Below are 16758 nucleotides of genomic sequence, written 5' to 3' on the forward strand. Positions count from 1 at the left end.
AGAATATTGTCTAACACTTAATGGCTGCTCTGTTAAGTCTTTGTCGTCAGTTAGGAACCTGGGTGTGCTCTTTGATAACAATCTTTCATTTGAAGGCCTTGTTACTAGCATCTGTAAAACCGCTTTCTTCCATCTTAAAAATATATCTAAACTATGACATATGCTCTCAATGAAGAATGCAGAACAGTTAGTTCATGCGTTCATGACCTCAAAGCTAGATTACTGTAACGCTCTACTGGGTGGTTGTTCCTCCCACTTAAAATCTTGTTAATTACTTACAAAGCAATAAATGGTTTAGCCCCCCAGTAGCTAAGCGAGCTCTTAATGCATTATAGTCCTTCACGTTTATTGCGATCTCAGAATTCAGGCCAGCTGATAATACCCAGAATATCGAAATCAACTGCAGGTGGTAGATCCTTCTCCTATTTGGCACCTAAACTGTGGAACAACCTTCCTAGCATTTTTCGGGATGCAGACACACTCTGTCAGTTTAAATCTAGACTAAAAACGCATCTCTTTAACCTGGCATACATATAACACATTATATATTTATATTTTCAAATCCGTTAAAGGATTATTAGGCTGCATAAATTAGTTCACTACTTACTTCCTATAACACCAGATGTACTCATTACATCAGAAAAAGAATGGCATCTACGCTAATATTAGTCTTTCTGTTTATCCCGAGGTTTACCGTAGTCAACCGGATCGGGCCGTATCCAGCTGAGACCAAGGACCAAGGACCTGCGCCTTGACACGACCACAACGCAGCCCTGTATCAGCAGAGATCGAGTCGACTAGATCATCCATTGTGAAGACATCATCAACACCAGTGCCACAGTTTCCTCAAAATTATAATCACGATTATTAATCATGTTTATTCTATCAAAAGAGTAATGTAACTATGGCTATTTTGCACGTTCTTTACCAACCTACACTTCACCCAAAAGGCCTGTAGGTGGCACAAAGTCAACCTGCCATATCAAACATGACCACAGGGAAACACCAGAGGACTGAATTTAAACACTATTTAAACACATTCAAAATTATTACACACATAACACTACTGACCCTCTCAAACTCCAAAACACACTTGTTCGGTAAGCATCCATTATAAAACACTCACAGTAAATTAATTTTGACAATTACGCGAATATACTGAACTATGTTCATGCAGAAATATGATGTTATAGCGATCAGTGAGACGCGGGCTCGCGCATACCTTATGTACGACTCCTGTATGTCACTGTAATCATCTTTACCTTCGTTACAATCATCATCCATCAGAACCTTTTTAGCAACACTGCTTTTCTTTTTCCAACCAAGAGAGTTAGTTTGCATTTTGAGCCACCGTTCAGTCTGTATTTCACAGCAGCACGATGAGAAATGGTTTGGGCTGATCCGAAACAATCACAGAATACGCACAAGATTAGTGGTGCCTTGTTTTAAATGTATTTTTTAATTTAGATTTATTGTTTTAATGCACCGTATTAATAATTAAATTAATTGTATTCATATATTTAAAATAATTTTAAGTTATATCGCGGCCCCACTGGAGGATCACTGAGGACCCCTAGTGGGCTGTGGCCCACAGGTTGAAAACCACTGGTTTAGAGAAAGGTGAGTGTACAATAAAAATAAAATAAAAACATACAAAAGACCCATCAAAATAATGACATTAATTCTGACATACTCTGATATCTCTTTAATAATCTTCAAAATAAATTATATTCATGTACATTTATGTAACTAAATTCATACAGATAAAAGCATAATATATCGAACATCTTTAAGACATGGGATCACTACAATACAGATATGGTATACTGCCCTCAGTGGACAAATGACAAGATACTCCTTTGCAAAATTATCCTACATTCTCTATAACATTCCAGAAACATTCATTCTGAATGCTGATTTAGCAAAAACAATTACAAGTTGTTAGATTTACTTGCTACTATTAAGGGTTGATAGACTTCAGTGTGCATTTTAAACAAGGTATTTTTGGTATAAAGATTTACATTGTTGGTATAGTTGAACATTTAAGTGGCAGTTCTCCAGTTAAAGCTCCTCTGCCATCTGTAGCAAGGAGTTAATGGCGGCATCCTTGTTGCCCTGTTGGGCCTCCAAAACAGTGCGAATCACCTCCTTATCCAAGTTGGGAAACATATCCTGGAGGGCTTTAAGGTCTTCTTCACTGCAAGGGGTGCTTTGTGGTGCAACGGGAGGTACGGCTGGCATTCCCATGGGTACCACACCTTGGTTGTACATACCAGGAACACCTAGGTACAAATTTGGACAAGAGAGATTTTTTTTTGTTTGTTTCTATTTTTTATAATTAAAATAAGTATTTAAATTTGCACAGGAAACATTTATTTTTTTTTAAATAAAAACTTTTTAACAGGTTTGCTTTCTCACTTTAACCCAGACATGTGAAATAATAATTAGAATAAAAACAAAAAAAAATCCATTTTATGTTTTGCATCATATTTGAAACATTAGGCTTTTATGGCTCAGATAGTATGAAATGAGAATATGGAGGTCATACTCAAGGAGGAGGCCCAAAATGAGTAAATATGCAATTTGGTGCAGTTGCTGATATTAATGTGGCCAAAAGTAAGACAAAATTCTGATAGCTTGTAATGTAAATCAATGAGACTTATAACAGTACAGCAGACTACTTACATAATGCACATAAATATCAGTTGTCACTCTATATCTCCCAATAACGTCTTAGTAAGATGATATTTAAATGCTAAGTTTTATGATCAAAGTTCTGTAGTTTCAAAACATATAATTCAATGCAATACAATGATGATTGAGAGATGAAAATATAAGTATCTCAAAATAAAATTAACATTAATAACTTCTTAGAGACTTACGTACTGTATTTCCAATTTAAGTATCATATGATACAGTAGGCTTTATAGGGTTAAACATGATAAGATGCCCAAAACATCATATAGTAGAGCTGCACGATTCTGGATAAATTGAGAATCACAATTTTCTTTGTTTCAAATAGAGATCACATTTCTTCCGCGATTCTGAATAGACAATTAACCAAAATAACATGTAACTTACTAGAGGTTTTGAGAAAATATTAATTGTTGCATTCTATTTAAAAATGTTTAATTCATTTTAATTAAATATTTTAAAAAAGCAGTCTGAATGATTCATAAATTCTTCACTTGTTTCATTACTGGATGAATCGTTTTTGAATGAATCTCTTCAATGAATGATTCAATGACAATTTTTCAGTCACTTGTTGCCACCTAGTGGCGTAACAATGTAAACGATACAATCATTATTTTAAGCACCAAGTTACTTTCAAAAGGTGATTTGCTCTATTTTGATAGCTACTGTAGACATCAGTGTTTATATCTAAACTATAAACTTTTATCCCAGTTTGTGAAGCGGTTTCATACCTGAACATGACAACTGCTTTCTCTGTCTCAGCAGCAGTGGGGACACAGATTTGAATGTTCCGGTGTTATCGCACTTGTCAAAGGCCTAATAGACATGGCTGAATCATTGCCACTTAGGAATAAGATCATGTGGGGGTGTTTGAATCGAGATCATGATCTTTTAACAATTAATCATGCAGCTCTATCATATAGGCCCTGAATTTAAGCACAATCGGCCAATGTTCCATTACAATTTTAAGACGAATACTGCCTGATAATAAAGCAGTGACTGATCGCTTGGTGCATCCATAATTATGATGATAGATTGTTCAACAAACCTGCTATGGGGACATATCCAACGCCTTGCTGATAAACTGTAGGCATCAGAACCACAGGTTGTGGCTGCATCATCATTCCTGCTGGAATCGTCTTTGACAAAGAAAAAAAATATATATTCAGCAAAAGTTGGCAAGCTCTTTCTTTGAGAGAGCTACTGTTCTTACACATTTTCCCCATTTATAGTGCATGTTATGAATTTTAGAGCATGTCTTGACCAGAAAATTTGTACAGGTAACAAGTAATTTGAGCAAAAATGCAAAATGACAATTGTAGCCAAGAGAACATACACATACCAATCACAATCACATTGGAATACAACTTTACATTAACATTAAGCAACAGCTTTTATCTCTTGTTTGCATAACACCTGTTCAAGACATGCAATAAAGTATTTTGTTAGGACTTACTGCAAAAGACATGACAAGATTAATCATGCCCTCTTTGTCATCACCCTGTCTTCCGCTCAAACTGTACCACTCGTCCACTACAGTGCCCTCGCGCAGGCTCTCTGGGATAGTCACGTGTGTCCATGCGATGCGATCATCCATGGAAAAAGCCCTCTGCCCACCAACACACAACAACATCAGTTAAGAGAGGTTAATGCCAGAGAAGTTATCATTACATTTAAGTTTTCAGTTTGTTTGTTGATATTTTCCTTCAGGCTAACATGTGAATGCTGAAATGGACAGCATTCAGAAACAGCTTTCTAAAGCAGGGTATCTGCAGGGTTTTAAAAATTAAATTTAAGGCTATTTAACACCTTTTTTAAGATTTGGACAAATAAAATTAATACCATGAGTGGGGTTTGACTATAAAAATTATTAAAATAATTTTTTTAAGAACTTTAGTTCAAATGCAGGTTGACCAAAAAGAAAAAAAAAAGTTTACGCAGCGGCCGTGACCCCGTTTGCACAGGGAGCGCGCCTTGCAACCATGGAGACATCTGTGAGAGATGCTGCGTAATATCAATGCATTTACAGTAATATAATTTTTACAATAATCGTACTGTCAAAAACACCTAAATGTATAAAAAAAAGCATAACAGCAAATAATTTACAATTTTATTGAGTATGAAAAAAATAAATGTTAAAAATTATATTAAGTCTAACTCTAACTTCATGGCATCCAGAATTATCAGCCTGCACACTGGTGAAGAAAGAAATTCTATCATATGTTATTTATTTACTTTTCCTGCTGTTTTAGGTTTTTGCCATAGTATCGTTTAAGTATCGGTATCGTGATATTTAAGTTCAATTAAATTGCTGTCTATGGAGTCATATACCTCAGATTTCATCAAAAATATCTTAATTTGTGTTCCGAAGATGAACGAAGGTCTTGTGGGTTTGGAAAGACATGAGGGTGAGTAATTAATGACAGCATTTTCATTTTTGGGTGAACTAACACTTTACATGTCCCAATTAAACTAAGGCCTAATCCTGGCTTATTCCAAGACCCGTCTGTGAAACCAGGCCTTAGTCAACTAAAACTTGAGTAAGACAAAAATCAGTTATATAATAACAAAAATGTTCGTTGATGACCTTTTTCAAATGTGCTTGTTATATATATATATATATAAAAACAAGCACATTTGACAAGACTAAGCACAGGAAAGGAAACTGCTGCTCATTGCCAACAGGATATTTGTGTTGTAATAATGTAAAAGTCTGTATTATTTTGTTTTCCCTTTTCTGTTAACATCAATTAAAATAAAATTATTGTAAAATTTTGGTAAAGTTTTTTTTTTTATTAGTTAAACTACATTAAACATTTAGTTTAACATTTAGTTTAATCTTTTCTTATCAACAATACTGAATGTTGCTATAGTCTAAGTTGTTGTTTAATGACACCAGTGCCATGGAAAAAAAGGTCATCAACGAACATTTTTGGTCACAGTTTTCATTAACAAAATTAATATAAATATTAAATATCATAACTTAACTCTAATTAAGATTTTTTTATTTCAAGGAAGTAATCCATGTACAAATATAGATGAGAGCTTTCTATTATTTATGGCTCGGATGAGAAAGAGACGAAGTAGATCGAATGAGGTAAGACAAAATGATTGCCTGATATTTTTTATGTAATGCAAAGTTATTTCAGTCTGACCTCATCAAAGATTTCCAGATAGAAGGAATCGACCCCGGGTGGGACAGTGCACTGGATGACCTTGTTCCAGCGAGGGTTCTTTGCTCCATTGTGGGCAGTAGGAGTCTCATAGACAGCATACCCAAGTCGAACTCTGCAGTAAGGGTCCATGCGTGTCATCCCATAGTTCTTTGCAAGTTTTGCCTGTGAAAATAAGAATCTGATATAAGATAATACCATAGAACTTATAGGCCTTTACATTTCCTTTCAAATATTTTGTTTTATTTTTCGACACCTAAAGTCACAAATGCTCAAACACAAAAATAGTCACAATGAGCCATTTATGTAGAAATTCAGTATTAAGCAAAGCAATTGGTTGAAATGCATTGCTCATGTAAGCGCCTAATCAGTGAAATGTGAGCGATGTAAATAACTTATTATTACTTTTGTATTGTTATTATTATACCTTTAAACAGGTTAGTCACTTTTACGAGAAAGACCTGCAGCATAAAACATAAAAATACACGTGGTAAAACAAGGCATATTTTCTACATAAAAAAAATAAAAGAATTATATTAAAATTATACTAATTATGCATGATTTATTGACACTGGCCAAAGTTGTATAACCTAATCCTAAAGGTGCACATTTACTGTTGTCCAACGAACTTTCAATAGGAATCCATGCAATCTGGAATTTCGCGCAAGGATGAAAGAAACTGATGTGACAGCACCTTAACTCAGATGCTGATTCATTCTCCAGTCAAAAACAGCTCAAGAAATCATCAGTCAACAGGTCAGAAACACTTCACAAATGAGAGACGCTAGCTTCAGATTGGCTCAGGCCACTTTGGGATCTCTTGGAAATATTTTTACCTCAGAAACATTAAAAAATGCCCACAGCTGTCCAAAAGCTCATATCAAACTGGTCAGTTTCTTCACTGTCTGATGAAAAAATTACTCTCACTATTTTCTATTCAAAAGTTTCCTCACACAAAATTCTGGTATTACAGGTTAGGGGAAAAAAATGCATCACAATTACTTCTTTAATGATTCTGAATAGATCAGTGGTCCGACTAGGATCAATGAGCTCATATTGCAATCATTTTGCAAACCGATTCATTTAAAAGCAGTATTTTTTCACAAATTTACTATTCATTTAACTTCAAAATAATGAAAAATTGATATTTTCCCCCATAAGGCATTATGCTTGCAAAGTAAGTTTCCCATAATTAAAATTCTCTTCTAAAATACTTTATTGCCGTCTAATAGTACCTGTACTACAGTGATGCTGAGGCGACCAGCTGTTCCTAAAGATCCTCCGTACTGCAGCTGTCGGGCTGCTTGGGCGTCTAACTGTACCTGCTGTTGCTGTTGAGTCGGGGTGATCCTCAGAAAATCCTGAGGTAACTCACCAATGTAGACCTAAACACAGAATAAGAAACAATATTTATTAAAATACCCTTTTTACAAGTAATTATTAGTCATTCATTTCTGTGATCTAATCAAACTAAACATGATGGTTTAATGTTTGAATTGTTAATAAAGACAAAGCATTTTTGTAACCATTCCAAAGAGAAATGAAGAAAAAGGGCAACCCCACATTTGATGAATCGGGTTGATGCGCCTGCTGATAAAGAGATCGAACTGTTTGATTTTTGCATAAAAAGAATCTAGCTATAATATTTCCAAAAGTATCCCCAAAACTAAATCATGCAAACAACATAAAATAAATGGGTGTTCAATGGAATCAAAAGTTGTTGCAATTGTTGTTAAATAATGTGATTTGTCTAAACTGGTCATGAATTTTGTGATCCTTATACTTGCCATGTTTGGGAATTAAAGTTAATAAACCTTGTTGCTTCTTTTAACATAAATAAGAATAGGTCTTTTAATAAGTCATATCATACAGTTTTAGTTTGTGGTGTACTTTTCATTTTATCAGTGGGTGATTCAAATATTTTTGATTTTTTTTTTTTTTCCCTATCCGCAAACTTATACAGTAGTGACCAAAAGTGATGTCTGGTTTTTTATGACCCTACAAGTTTGGAATTGAGGAAAATATGTTATATTTTTTTAACTATAAAAAAAAAAAACATTAGGTATTTATCTGACGATATTTAAATTTAGAGTAAAGATAAAAAATCCTAGACAATTGTTGACCATTAAACCATATACAAAATGAATACAACTCTATACAACACAAAAACAAAAAAATAAAAAATAAAAATCCTGCCAGGGTAAAATGACAAAAGTTAAATAATAGAGATCCTCATACATTTTTCTTTCATTATTTTTTATTCATAGAAGATCCATCTAGTTTAGAAACTGAGAAAAGATGGCTTAGTTTTAGTCCATTTTCTCACATGAATATGATTCCAAGTACTAATACTACTGCAGTACAATCGATGTTACAAAAATAAAATTACAAGATTCAAGATTGTATATATATGGTCCTTGAGAAACATGATCAAAGATTACTAAAAATAAATCTGCATTGTTTATCCTTTTGAGCTTTATTATGAAATAAATGTTTTTCTCCAAAACACGTTGGCCACAATTAATGGCACCCCTGGAATTTTTTATGAGTAAAATATCTCTGAAGTACATTCCCATACATATTTACATTTTTTTTTAGCACACCAGGGTGATCATTAACATGAAATTGTCCAGCCATGACTTCCTGTTCCACAGGAGTACAAAAATGAGGAAACACAAAGGCCAAATTCCCTTAATCATTCATCACAATGACAAAAAACAAAGAATATAGTTCTGATGTGCATCAAAAGATTGTTGAGCTTCACAAAATAGAAAGTTGTAGGCAGTAAGAAAATAGCTAAAGCATTGAAAATCCCCATTTTCACCATCAGGGCAATAATTAAGAAGTTCCAATCAACTAAAGAGGTTACAAATCCAATGATCCAAAATAAACATCAGAACCAACACAAAAATGTGTCACGGAGCACAAAATGAAGCTTCTGCCATGGTCTTAACAGTCCCCTGACCTGAACCCTAAAGAAAATGAGTGGAGTGAACTGAAGGGAAGAAGCACCTGAAGATTCTGCATGAAGGAATGATCTCTGATCTTTCCTCAGGTGTTCTCCAAACTCATCAGGCATTATAGAAGACGACTCAGAGCGGTTATCTTGGCAAAAGGAGGTTGCAAAAAGTATTGAATAAAAGGGTGCCAATAATAGTGGTCAAAGTGTTTGAGAAAAACATTTATTTCACAGTATGATTTCCCCCCCACTTTCAATTCTTTTCCTTCAATGAAAGGTTAGATTTTTGCTAATTTTATGAATTAAAGATCAAGGGTACCAACATTTTTGGCCATGTCTCTATGTGTGTGTATACAGATGTGGCCAAAATTGTTGGTACCCTTGATCTAAATATATATTTAATTATATGTATATTTTAAGGGACGCCTCTCTAACTTTATTACTTTAATGTATTTCTATAGTATTTGTCCAGATAATTAAAAAAAAAAAAAAAAAAGATGGCCAAAAAATAATAATAATAAAAAATAATAATAATAATAATAAAAACATGCTGCACATGGTACAATTTTCCTTTTAAATAAATTCCTATTATATCTGTCACTATGTTTGTATGTTACTATACTGATATCACCAAACCTTAACTATTGATGTTGACTAGAAGTGTGTTATTTACGTCCAACCAACTTCCCTTTACAAACCGCTTGCTAAATCACGAGTCCGATGTAGCCAACAATACCGCACACAACACTTTAATATTACTAAAAATATTATTATATCTAAAAAACTATTATCCATCATGGTATTGCGCAAACTGTATTTTTTTTTCAATCAAATAACGTTATAAATAAATAAAATATAAATAAAATAATCGACTGTTTACTTACCACACGGACACATGCTTGTCTTTAAGATCTGGCAAAATGTATATATTTGATAACGAATAGTCATCACATCTTGACATAAACGATCTACATGTTATAAAGAAATCGAAGCTTCTGCAACACAAAATCGAGAACTGACAAACGTTACGTTACACATCTGTCCTTTTCATTACTTTGTGCGTTAAACATTGTGATTTTTAAACGCCACTTGAGCTGTCTTCTTCGTGTAACATCTATACATGCCTATTGTTACGTTGTTAATTCTGTACTGCGCAACTTTCAACGACTGTTTTCATTGGGGAAAATGTTTATTATTCCGCGTGAGCAAGCTAACAGGGTGCTGTTAGACAGTATTTAAACAAAATAAAGTCTTACCTGCCCCCGTTGCGTGCTAATTGTTGTTGCCATTCCGAGGTAAGATAGACAACGCTTGTCTTATTTTCCAAATAAGCAAAATATAAAAATAATTACGTCAGAATGCACTGATATCTAACGATATGCATCAGCGAAGCTCACAACCGGAAATGAACCACCCTCTCAGACGCCGCCCCTTTTCGAATTTCAGAATAAAAGTCAGTTTATATCTTTTATCTTAATTTCATTCAAGATTAGCATGACTACATCGGAGACTTCTGAATGAAAACCCAAAACAAACAAACAAACAAACACTAACATTTATCAAATAAATAGGCCTACCACATTTGAAACTGCACACTGAAATTCCTGTAATAACTGTCAAGATTAATCTGTTTTAATGTTCCTATTCCCTAAAAGATGTTCCGGAAAAATAAATATACCAAAATAATAGATTAAGATATTTTTTACTAGTAAATGTGGTGTGTTGCACATAACTGCATTATGAATTCTACTATATATATTCTAATTAATGCTAATCTATTGAGGGAAGCTAACGTTACACACTTTTGTTTTGATTATTGTAGTAGCTATAGTTTCTAAATATGTTTAGCTATTGTTCATAACTGGAGTTACAACATAGTCACACTGATGCAACTATGAAAGTCGTTATTGGTTTACCCCCATGAGACTATGGTTGATATCATAGACAAAGAGATATTTTGAATTATAATAACTTATGCAATAAATTAAATTTATTATCATTGACATTATCATTGATTCGGTTCGTAAAAGAACATTTCTGAGGATATTATCAAGGACAAGTAAGGAGAGAATCAAATTTATCATCATTATAACAAAAAGCAACCTGAAATTAGGAGTAAGTAGGCTACATTTTATTTCCCATAGCCCCAAAATGCAAAGATGTGCATTTTAACTCAAATGTTTATTCTGTAAGTTTAAAATAGCAACTGTAAAACATTTATTTTTATGGTCATTTATAATCTTTTCGAAAGATACACATATATATATATATATATATATATATATATATATATATATATATATATATATATATATATATATATATATAAGGGAGATTATCTAATTTGCTTTTTAGCTGTGAAGATCTCCAAGGCAGAAATGTGCTTTCTATGTTAGACTTATATAGCTAAAAAGACACTTTTAAATGTTTTTTTTTTTTTTTTTTTTTTTTTAATCTCTTCTTTTTTGGTGTGACTTAAGTGTGTTGACAGATATCTTTATCTAATTTACTCGTTTTGTTCTATTGTAATAATGATAATAAAACCATATGGTAGCTTACTACGGTATTGTCTTAAAGGAGGTAAAGGAGGAGTTCAAAATTAAAAACACTTCCTGATGCAATGCAAATTGTTTTGAGCAAATGTCTGACGTCCAGTTAGGTAAGACTCAAGTATCAAGTGTGACCATATTTTGTAATTTTTATACTTTAAAATTCGAACTTATTTTATTGTTGTTGTTTAGGTATATGGTTAAGCATCTGAAACGCTCCCCTAGTATTTCTTTGTATTTATTTTTTATTTATTAATGAAAGCAGCTATAAAAATTATAATGACAAATATTAAATTGTTGCCGCTCATAGTTCATTGTGATAGTCGATTTTGTGCAATTTTATGATTTTATTGCTAGGTGAGGGTATCACTTTAAGAAACGCAGAACCGGGAAGTTGTCGACCACTCTGGATATCGCCTATCGCTTTTCTCATGTCCACTGCAGAGTAGCGCAGGGAGCCGGCGCGAAATGTTGTTGTTGTCGTCGTTATTATTATTATGAAATAACTAATGTTATTTATTGTCCTTTATTCCTGAAACATGAACAGGTCCCAACTCAAACGATCCAGAATATTAAGAATGGCCTTCACAGACTACAGTCGTCCGGGGGACAAAGGAGAGCCCTTTATTCTGAGAGCGGTCAAAATCGCATTGGTTGTGACTCTCTACTGGTTTGTTTCGATTTCCATGGTATTCCTGAACAACTACCTGTTAGACAACAAGGACCTAAATGCGCCTCTCTTCATCACATTTTTCCAGTGTGTTGTTAGCGTTGGACTATGTTTGCTCATGAACGTTTTCTCATACTTTTGTCCTGGATACGTGGATTTCCCGTCTTTGAAATTTGATTTGAGAGTGTCCAGAGAGATGTTGCCTTTGACGGTCGTGTTCATCAGCATGATCACATTCAACAACTTGTGCCTCAAACATGTGGGAGTTGCTTTCTATACGGTTGGCCGCTCTCTTTCCACCGTTTTTAACGTTATTTTGTCCTATGTGGTTCTAAAACAGTCGACGTCTTTGTACGCGGTGGTGTGTTGTGGAGTCATACTAGGTGAGTATCAAACCTCTCTCTCTCTCTCTCTCTCTCTCTTACCAGTTAAATAAAGAAAACACACCAATGGACGCACGTTTCCGTCTCAAAGCAAATAAAAATAATTATAATTATATAACATTTATTGTGAGTTTAAAACCACTATAGGCTAATAATTAATTGAATTATGAGGTAAGATGCACACCTCTAATTATAATCACATTATTAAGAATATTAAGAGAAGTCCACACCACAACTAAAAACATTGACAGCCAATCAGAATCCACCCAACTTTGAAGAGCTCGAGCATTTAAAGGGATAGTTCACCCATAAATAAAAAAAAAAAAATGCATTTATTACTCACCCTCATGCCGTTCCTCACCCGTAAGACCTTCGTTCATCTTCGGAACACAAATTAAGGATGTTTTAGTTGAAATCCAATGGCTCAGTGAGGCCTTCATAGGGAGCAATGACATTTCCTCTCTCAAGATCCATAAAGGTACTAAAAACATGTTTAAATCAGTTCATGTGAGTACAGTGGTTCAATATTAATATTATAAAGCGACGAGAATATTTTTGGTGTGCCAAAAAAACAAAACAAAATGACGACTTATTTAGTGATGGATGATTTCAAAACACTGCTTCATGAAGCATCGGAGCATAACGGATCAGTGTACTGAATCATGATTCGGATCGTGTGTCAAACTGCAAACGGCTGAAATCACGTGACTTTGGCGCTCCGAACAGAAGATTTGATACACTGATTAATTTGTGCTCTGATGCTTCCTGAAACAGTGTTTTGAAATCGGCCATCACTAAATAAGTCGTTATTTTGTTTTGTTTTTTGGCACACCAGAAATATTCTCGTTGATTTATAATATTAATATTGAACCACTGCACTCACATGAACTGTGAGTGCAGTGGTTCTTTTTTTTTTAACAAAAATATCTTAATTTGCATTCTGAAGATGAACGAAGGTCTTACGGGTGTGGAACGGCATGAGGGTGAGTAATAAATGACAAAATTTTAATTTTTTGGTGAACTAACCCTTTAATTTACTCACACTCAGGCCATCCAAAATGTATGTGTCTTCTTTTTTCTTCAGCAGAACAGTAAAGATGATTTTTAGCTGAAACCACAGTCCTTGGTGATTCATATAACGCACGTCAAAGGCTAGCGTCACTTTGAGAGACAAAAACAGGCAAGGCAAAATTAATACCTGTGGCTCCTGAAGATACATTGAGGTCTTATGAAGTTAAACCATTGGTCTGTGCAAAAAACAACATTATTTCCTGCAATCCACAACTTTGTCAAATGGGTCCCGAGCACATTCAACACGTGTCTTCCCTCTCTGTTGTAAACAAACACAGTCAGCTCAAGAGTTATTTCCGTGCATACGTCATACTGCGACAAGAAAGTTCCTGCTCCAGACTGTCGTGTATGCGCTCGGGACCGTTTGACAAGGTTGTGGATTGCAGGATATAATGTTCAGTTTCTTGCACAGGCCAATCGTTTCACTTCAAAAGACCTCAATGTATCATCAGGAGCCAAAAGTATTCACTTTATTTTGCCTGCACTCCCTCAAAGTGATGGCAGCCATTGACTTGCATTATATGAATCACCAAGGAGGGTTTCCGAAAATCTTCTTTACATTTCTACTGAAGAAAAAAGACAACTACATCTCGGATGGCCTGAGGGTGAGTAAATTAACAGCAAATTTTGGTTGAACTATCACTTTAAAGTGGCAGATGACATAACAGCAGGGCTCGATTATAATAAACAGAACATTTTTTGTGCATTGACGTGAACATTAATATAGTTATCTTTAAAGGTGCAGTGTGTAAATTTTAGCAGCATCTAGCGGTGAGGTTGCAAACTGCAAACAATGGCGCTCACCCCTCCTTTTTGAAGCACAAAGAAAAGCTACGGTGGCCGTCTGGCTGACACAAGACAAAGATGTCGTCATCGTCTGAGACAGAAGAGAGTAGCCAGTCAAGCAATGAGGTTTCTTTTTATTTCTAACAAAGAACGGTCTCTGCTTCTAATAAATCAGATGACTACCAGTACTACTACTTCTTCATAAGTATTCAATGTAGTGACAATGCAAGCTGCCTATAAAAAAACCAAACGATTTAGAAGAAGAACAACATAGTGATGAAACCCGCTTTGTAGAGTTTGTATATTTAGGCAGTGATGATTTTCTGTTTTTTATTCTGTCACAAAAAAACAAAAAAATACATATAAGGATTAATGTTGTAAATGCGCCTATACACAATGGTTTTAATGAGAGAGTGTTCTATTGCGTGCCTCAAGTATGTGTTTACTAAGTTTGGTCTTTTAATGTCAATGTCACCATCAAGCGTTTTCTTTATGGGAGGAAAAAGCTTAAACATATAGTATTTAGCCTATGCCTATATCTGTAGTGTACAAGTAGCTGATGTAATAATAAAGGTGTTAAGCAGAATTGATACTGTGCTTAGTAACTGTGTACCCTATAATATGACCTTGTAAATGTATAGTTTAAGGAAAATGGAAAATTAAATAAATAAAATGCAATAGATGCAGGGTATTGAAGTTATTGATGCACTTAATTTTTTTTCCTAGCACCCCCTTTGAAGTTTTAAGCAAAACAAAAACAGTGACACAATCAGAATTCAGACGACTTTAAAGAGCTTGAGATTTTAATGAGTGCACTTGGAATAAACAGAATGTTATTCTTCCCTGGTCTAAAAAAAGTTATTGATATTTTGTAAATCAGGAAAATGCCTCTTTGCCTCTTTTTTTTTTTTTTTTTTTTTTTTTTATGTTGTCACAGCGACTGTGAAGATCCTGTTAATCAGTACAATGGTGTCTGTTGCAAAAGAGGTATGCTGACAGTTTGTGCTTTGTTCTTTACCTTCAGGTGGATTCTGGCTGGGTGTGGACCAAGAATCTGTGGCAGGTTCTCTTTCTTGGACAGGAGTCATTTTCGGTGTAATTGCCAGTCTTTGTGTATCTCTCAATGCTATCTTCACAAAGAAAGTGTTGCCAGTGGTGGATGGAAATATCTGGAAGCTCTCTTACTACAACAACCTCAATGCTAGTATACTTTTCATTCCCCTTATTGTCATTTTTGGGGAACTTAAAAGCTTGTTTGAGTTTAGCCGACTGACACATTTACATTTTTGGGGCATGATGATTGTAGGTGGAGTCTTCGGCTTTGCAATTGGATACGTGACGGGACTTCAGATCAAGTTCACTAGTCCATTGACGCACAATGTGTCCGGCACAGCCAAATCCTGTGCACAGACTGTGTTGGCAGTTGTCTACTCGGCGTCCCACAAGAGTGCGCTCTGGTGGACAAGCAATATGATGGTGCTGGTTGGATCCTGTGCCTACACCTGGGTCAAAGGACTTGAGATGAAGAAAGTGCCTGTGGCAACACATACCATAAACACAGAGAAAAGTAAAGATGACCCAGGGGTGTGAAAAATACTTTAGGAATATCTTTGTTGTTGAGACTGTCTGTTTAGCACAAACAGACACACACAAACGTGTGTGTGTGTGTGTGTTTTATGGGCATTTGAATATTTTATGTAAACATTTACTTTGTACTGTAAATGATTTTTAAAACCTGTTTAACAATACTCTACCTAACTTATTTTACAACACCATATTTCCAGCAACATTAGGGCCAAGCAATAATAAAAAAATAAAACCATCTTGAGATTAAAGTTGTTACATTTCGAGAAAAAAGTCTAAATAAAATGTTGAAAATAAAGTCATTAAATTACAAGAAAAAAGTCGTTAAATTACGGGAACAAATTCGGTAAATTATGAGAAAAATGTCGAGATAAAATGTTGAGAATAAAGTAATTTAACGAATTTGTTCTCATAATTTAACGACTTTTTTCATGATGTGACATTTTCGATGAAAATTAATAGATTTGTTAGTTTGAGTGATGAACAGCATCATGTTAACCATTCCAAGATGGTGGACAGGTTGATCTGTCTAGAGCAGTTGAATGTGGCATCTATGCATGGAGCAGGGCCGTGCACAGGGGGTGGCCCTCTGCCCTCATCGGCTGAGAGGCCCCTCTCGCCCACCTCCACTCCTTTCGACAAGCATTCCCATAAAAGCGTTGTGTTATTGCTCCGCTAAAGATCCACTAATTCCACTAATTCGCTCCGTGTTTTCCCGCTCGCTCCCCATATCATCAATATTTTGCTCCTGTTCCTCTAATAGTGCTAATAACACTTTTTTTTTTTTTTTTTTTTTTTTTTTTTACAGTCTATGCTAACAACTTGTACAGAACATCCACGTTCTTGGAAGAGAATTTGAATTTCTGTCAAAGCAAATTATTATACACAA

General features: G+C 34.6%; 2 protein-coding genes across 5 annotated transcripts; one reads left to right on the forward strand and one right to left on the reverse strand.

Moving 5' to 3' along the window:
* Window positions 1–1696: 1696 nt before the first annotated feature.
* tollip (toll interacting protein) lies at window positions 1697–10240 on the reverse strand. Of its 3 annotated transcripts, XM_067401295.1 has the most exons (7): window positions 10083–10223; window positions 8880–8972; window positions 7103–7252; window positions 5850–6032; window positions 4151–4303; window positions 3743–3833; window positions 1697–2282 (listed from the first exon to the last, which is right to left on the reverse strand). In XM_067401295.1, the coding sequence occupies exons 2-7, from the start codon at window positions 8892–8894 to the stop codon at window positions 2062–2064; spliced, it is 813 nt and encodes a 270-aa protein (XP_067257396.1). In that variant the 5' UTR covers window positions 8895–8972; window positions 10083–10223; the 3' UTR covers window positions 1697–2061. The 3 variants fall into 3 exon arrangements, with proteins under 3 accessions (XP_067257396.1, XP_067257395.1, XP_067257397.1); XM_067401294.1 differs by lacking the exon at window positions 8880–8972 and having other exon boundaries at window positions 10083–10240; XM_067401296.1 differs by lacking the exons at window positions 8880–8972; window positions 10083–10223 and adding an exon at window positions 9711–9965.
* A 562-nt stretch (window positions 10241–10802) lies between these two features.
* slc35c1 (solute carrier family 35 member C1) lies at window positions 10803–16102 on the forward strand. 2 transcript variants are annotated; one of them, XM_067401298.1, is made up of 3 exons: window positions 10803–10941; window positions 11923–12428; window positions 15310–16102. In XM_067401298.1, the coding sequence occupies exons 2-3, from the start codon at window positions 11954–11956 to the stop codon at window positions 15873–15875; spliced, it is 1041 nt and encodes a 346-aa protein (XP_067257399.1). In that variant the 5' UTR covers window positions 10803–10941; window positions 11923–11953; the 3' UTR covers window positions 15876–16102. The 2 variants fall into 2 exon arrangements, with proteins under 2 accessions (XP_067257399.1, XP_067257398.1); XM_067401297.1 differs by lacking the exon at window positions 10803–10941 and having other exon boundaries at window positions 11778–12428.
* Window positions 16103–16758: the final 656 nt, after the last annotated feature.

The sequence above is a fragment of the Chanodichthys erythropterus genome, chromosome 11 (genome assembly GCF_024489055.1).
Source record: "Chanodichthys erythropterus isolate Z2021 chromosome 11, ASM2448905v1, whole genome shotgun sequence".
NCBI classification, from domain to species: domain Eukaryota; kingdom Metazoa; phylum Chordata; class Actinopteri; order Cypriniformes; family Xenocyprididae; genus Chanodichthys; species Chanodichthys erythropterus.

Excerpts from the sequence above, each read along its gene's own strand:
- tollip (XM_067401294.1), bottom strand. The coding sequence starts at position 10,115 with ATGGCAACAACAATTAGCACGCAACGGGGGCAG. Across the intron at positions 7,253-10,082 it reads TTAGCACGCAACGGGGGCAG|GTCTACATTGGTGAGTTACC; the intron begins GTAAGACTTTAT and ends TTCTGTGTTTAG. Across the intron at positions 2,283-3,742 it reads TGGATATGTCCCCATAGCAG|GTGTTCCTGGTATGTACAAC; the intron begins GTTTGTTGAACA and ends ATTTGTACCTAG.
- slc35c1 (XM_067401297.1), top strand. The coding sequence starts at position 11,915 with ATGAACAGGTCCCAACTCAAACGATCCAGAATATTAAGAATGGCCTTC. Across the intron at positions 12,429-15,309 it reads GTGTTGTGGAGTCATACTAG|GTGGATTCTGGCTGGGTGTG; the intron begins GTGAGTATCAAA and ends CTTTACCTTCAG.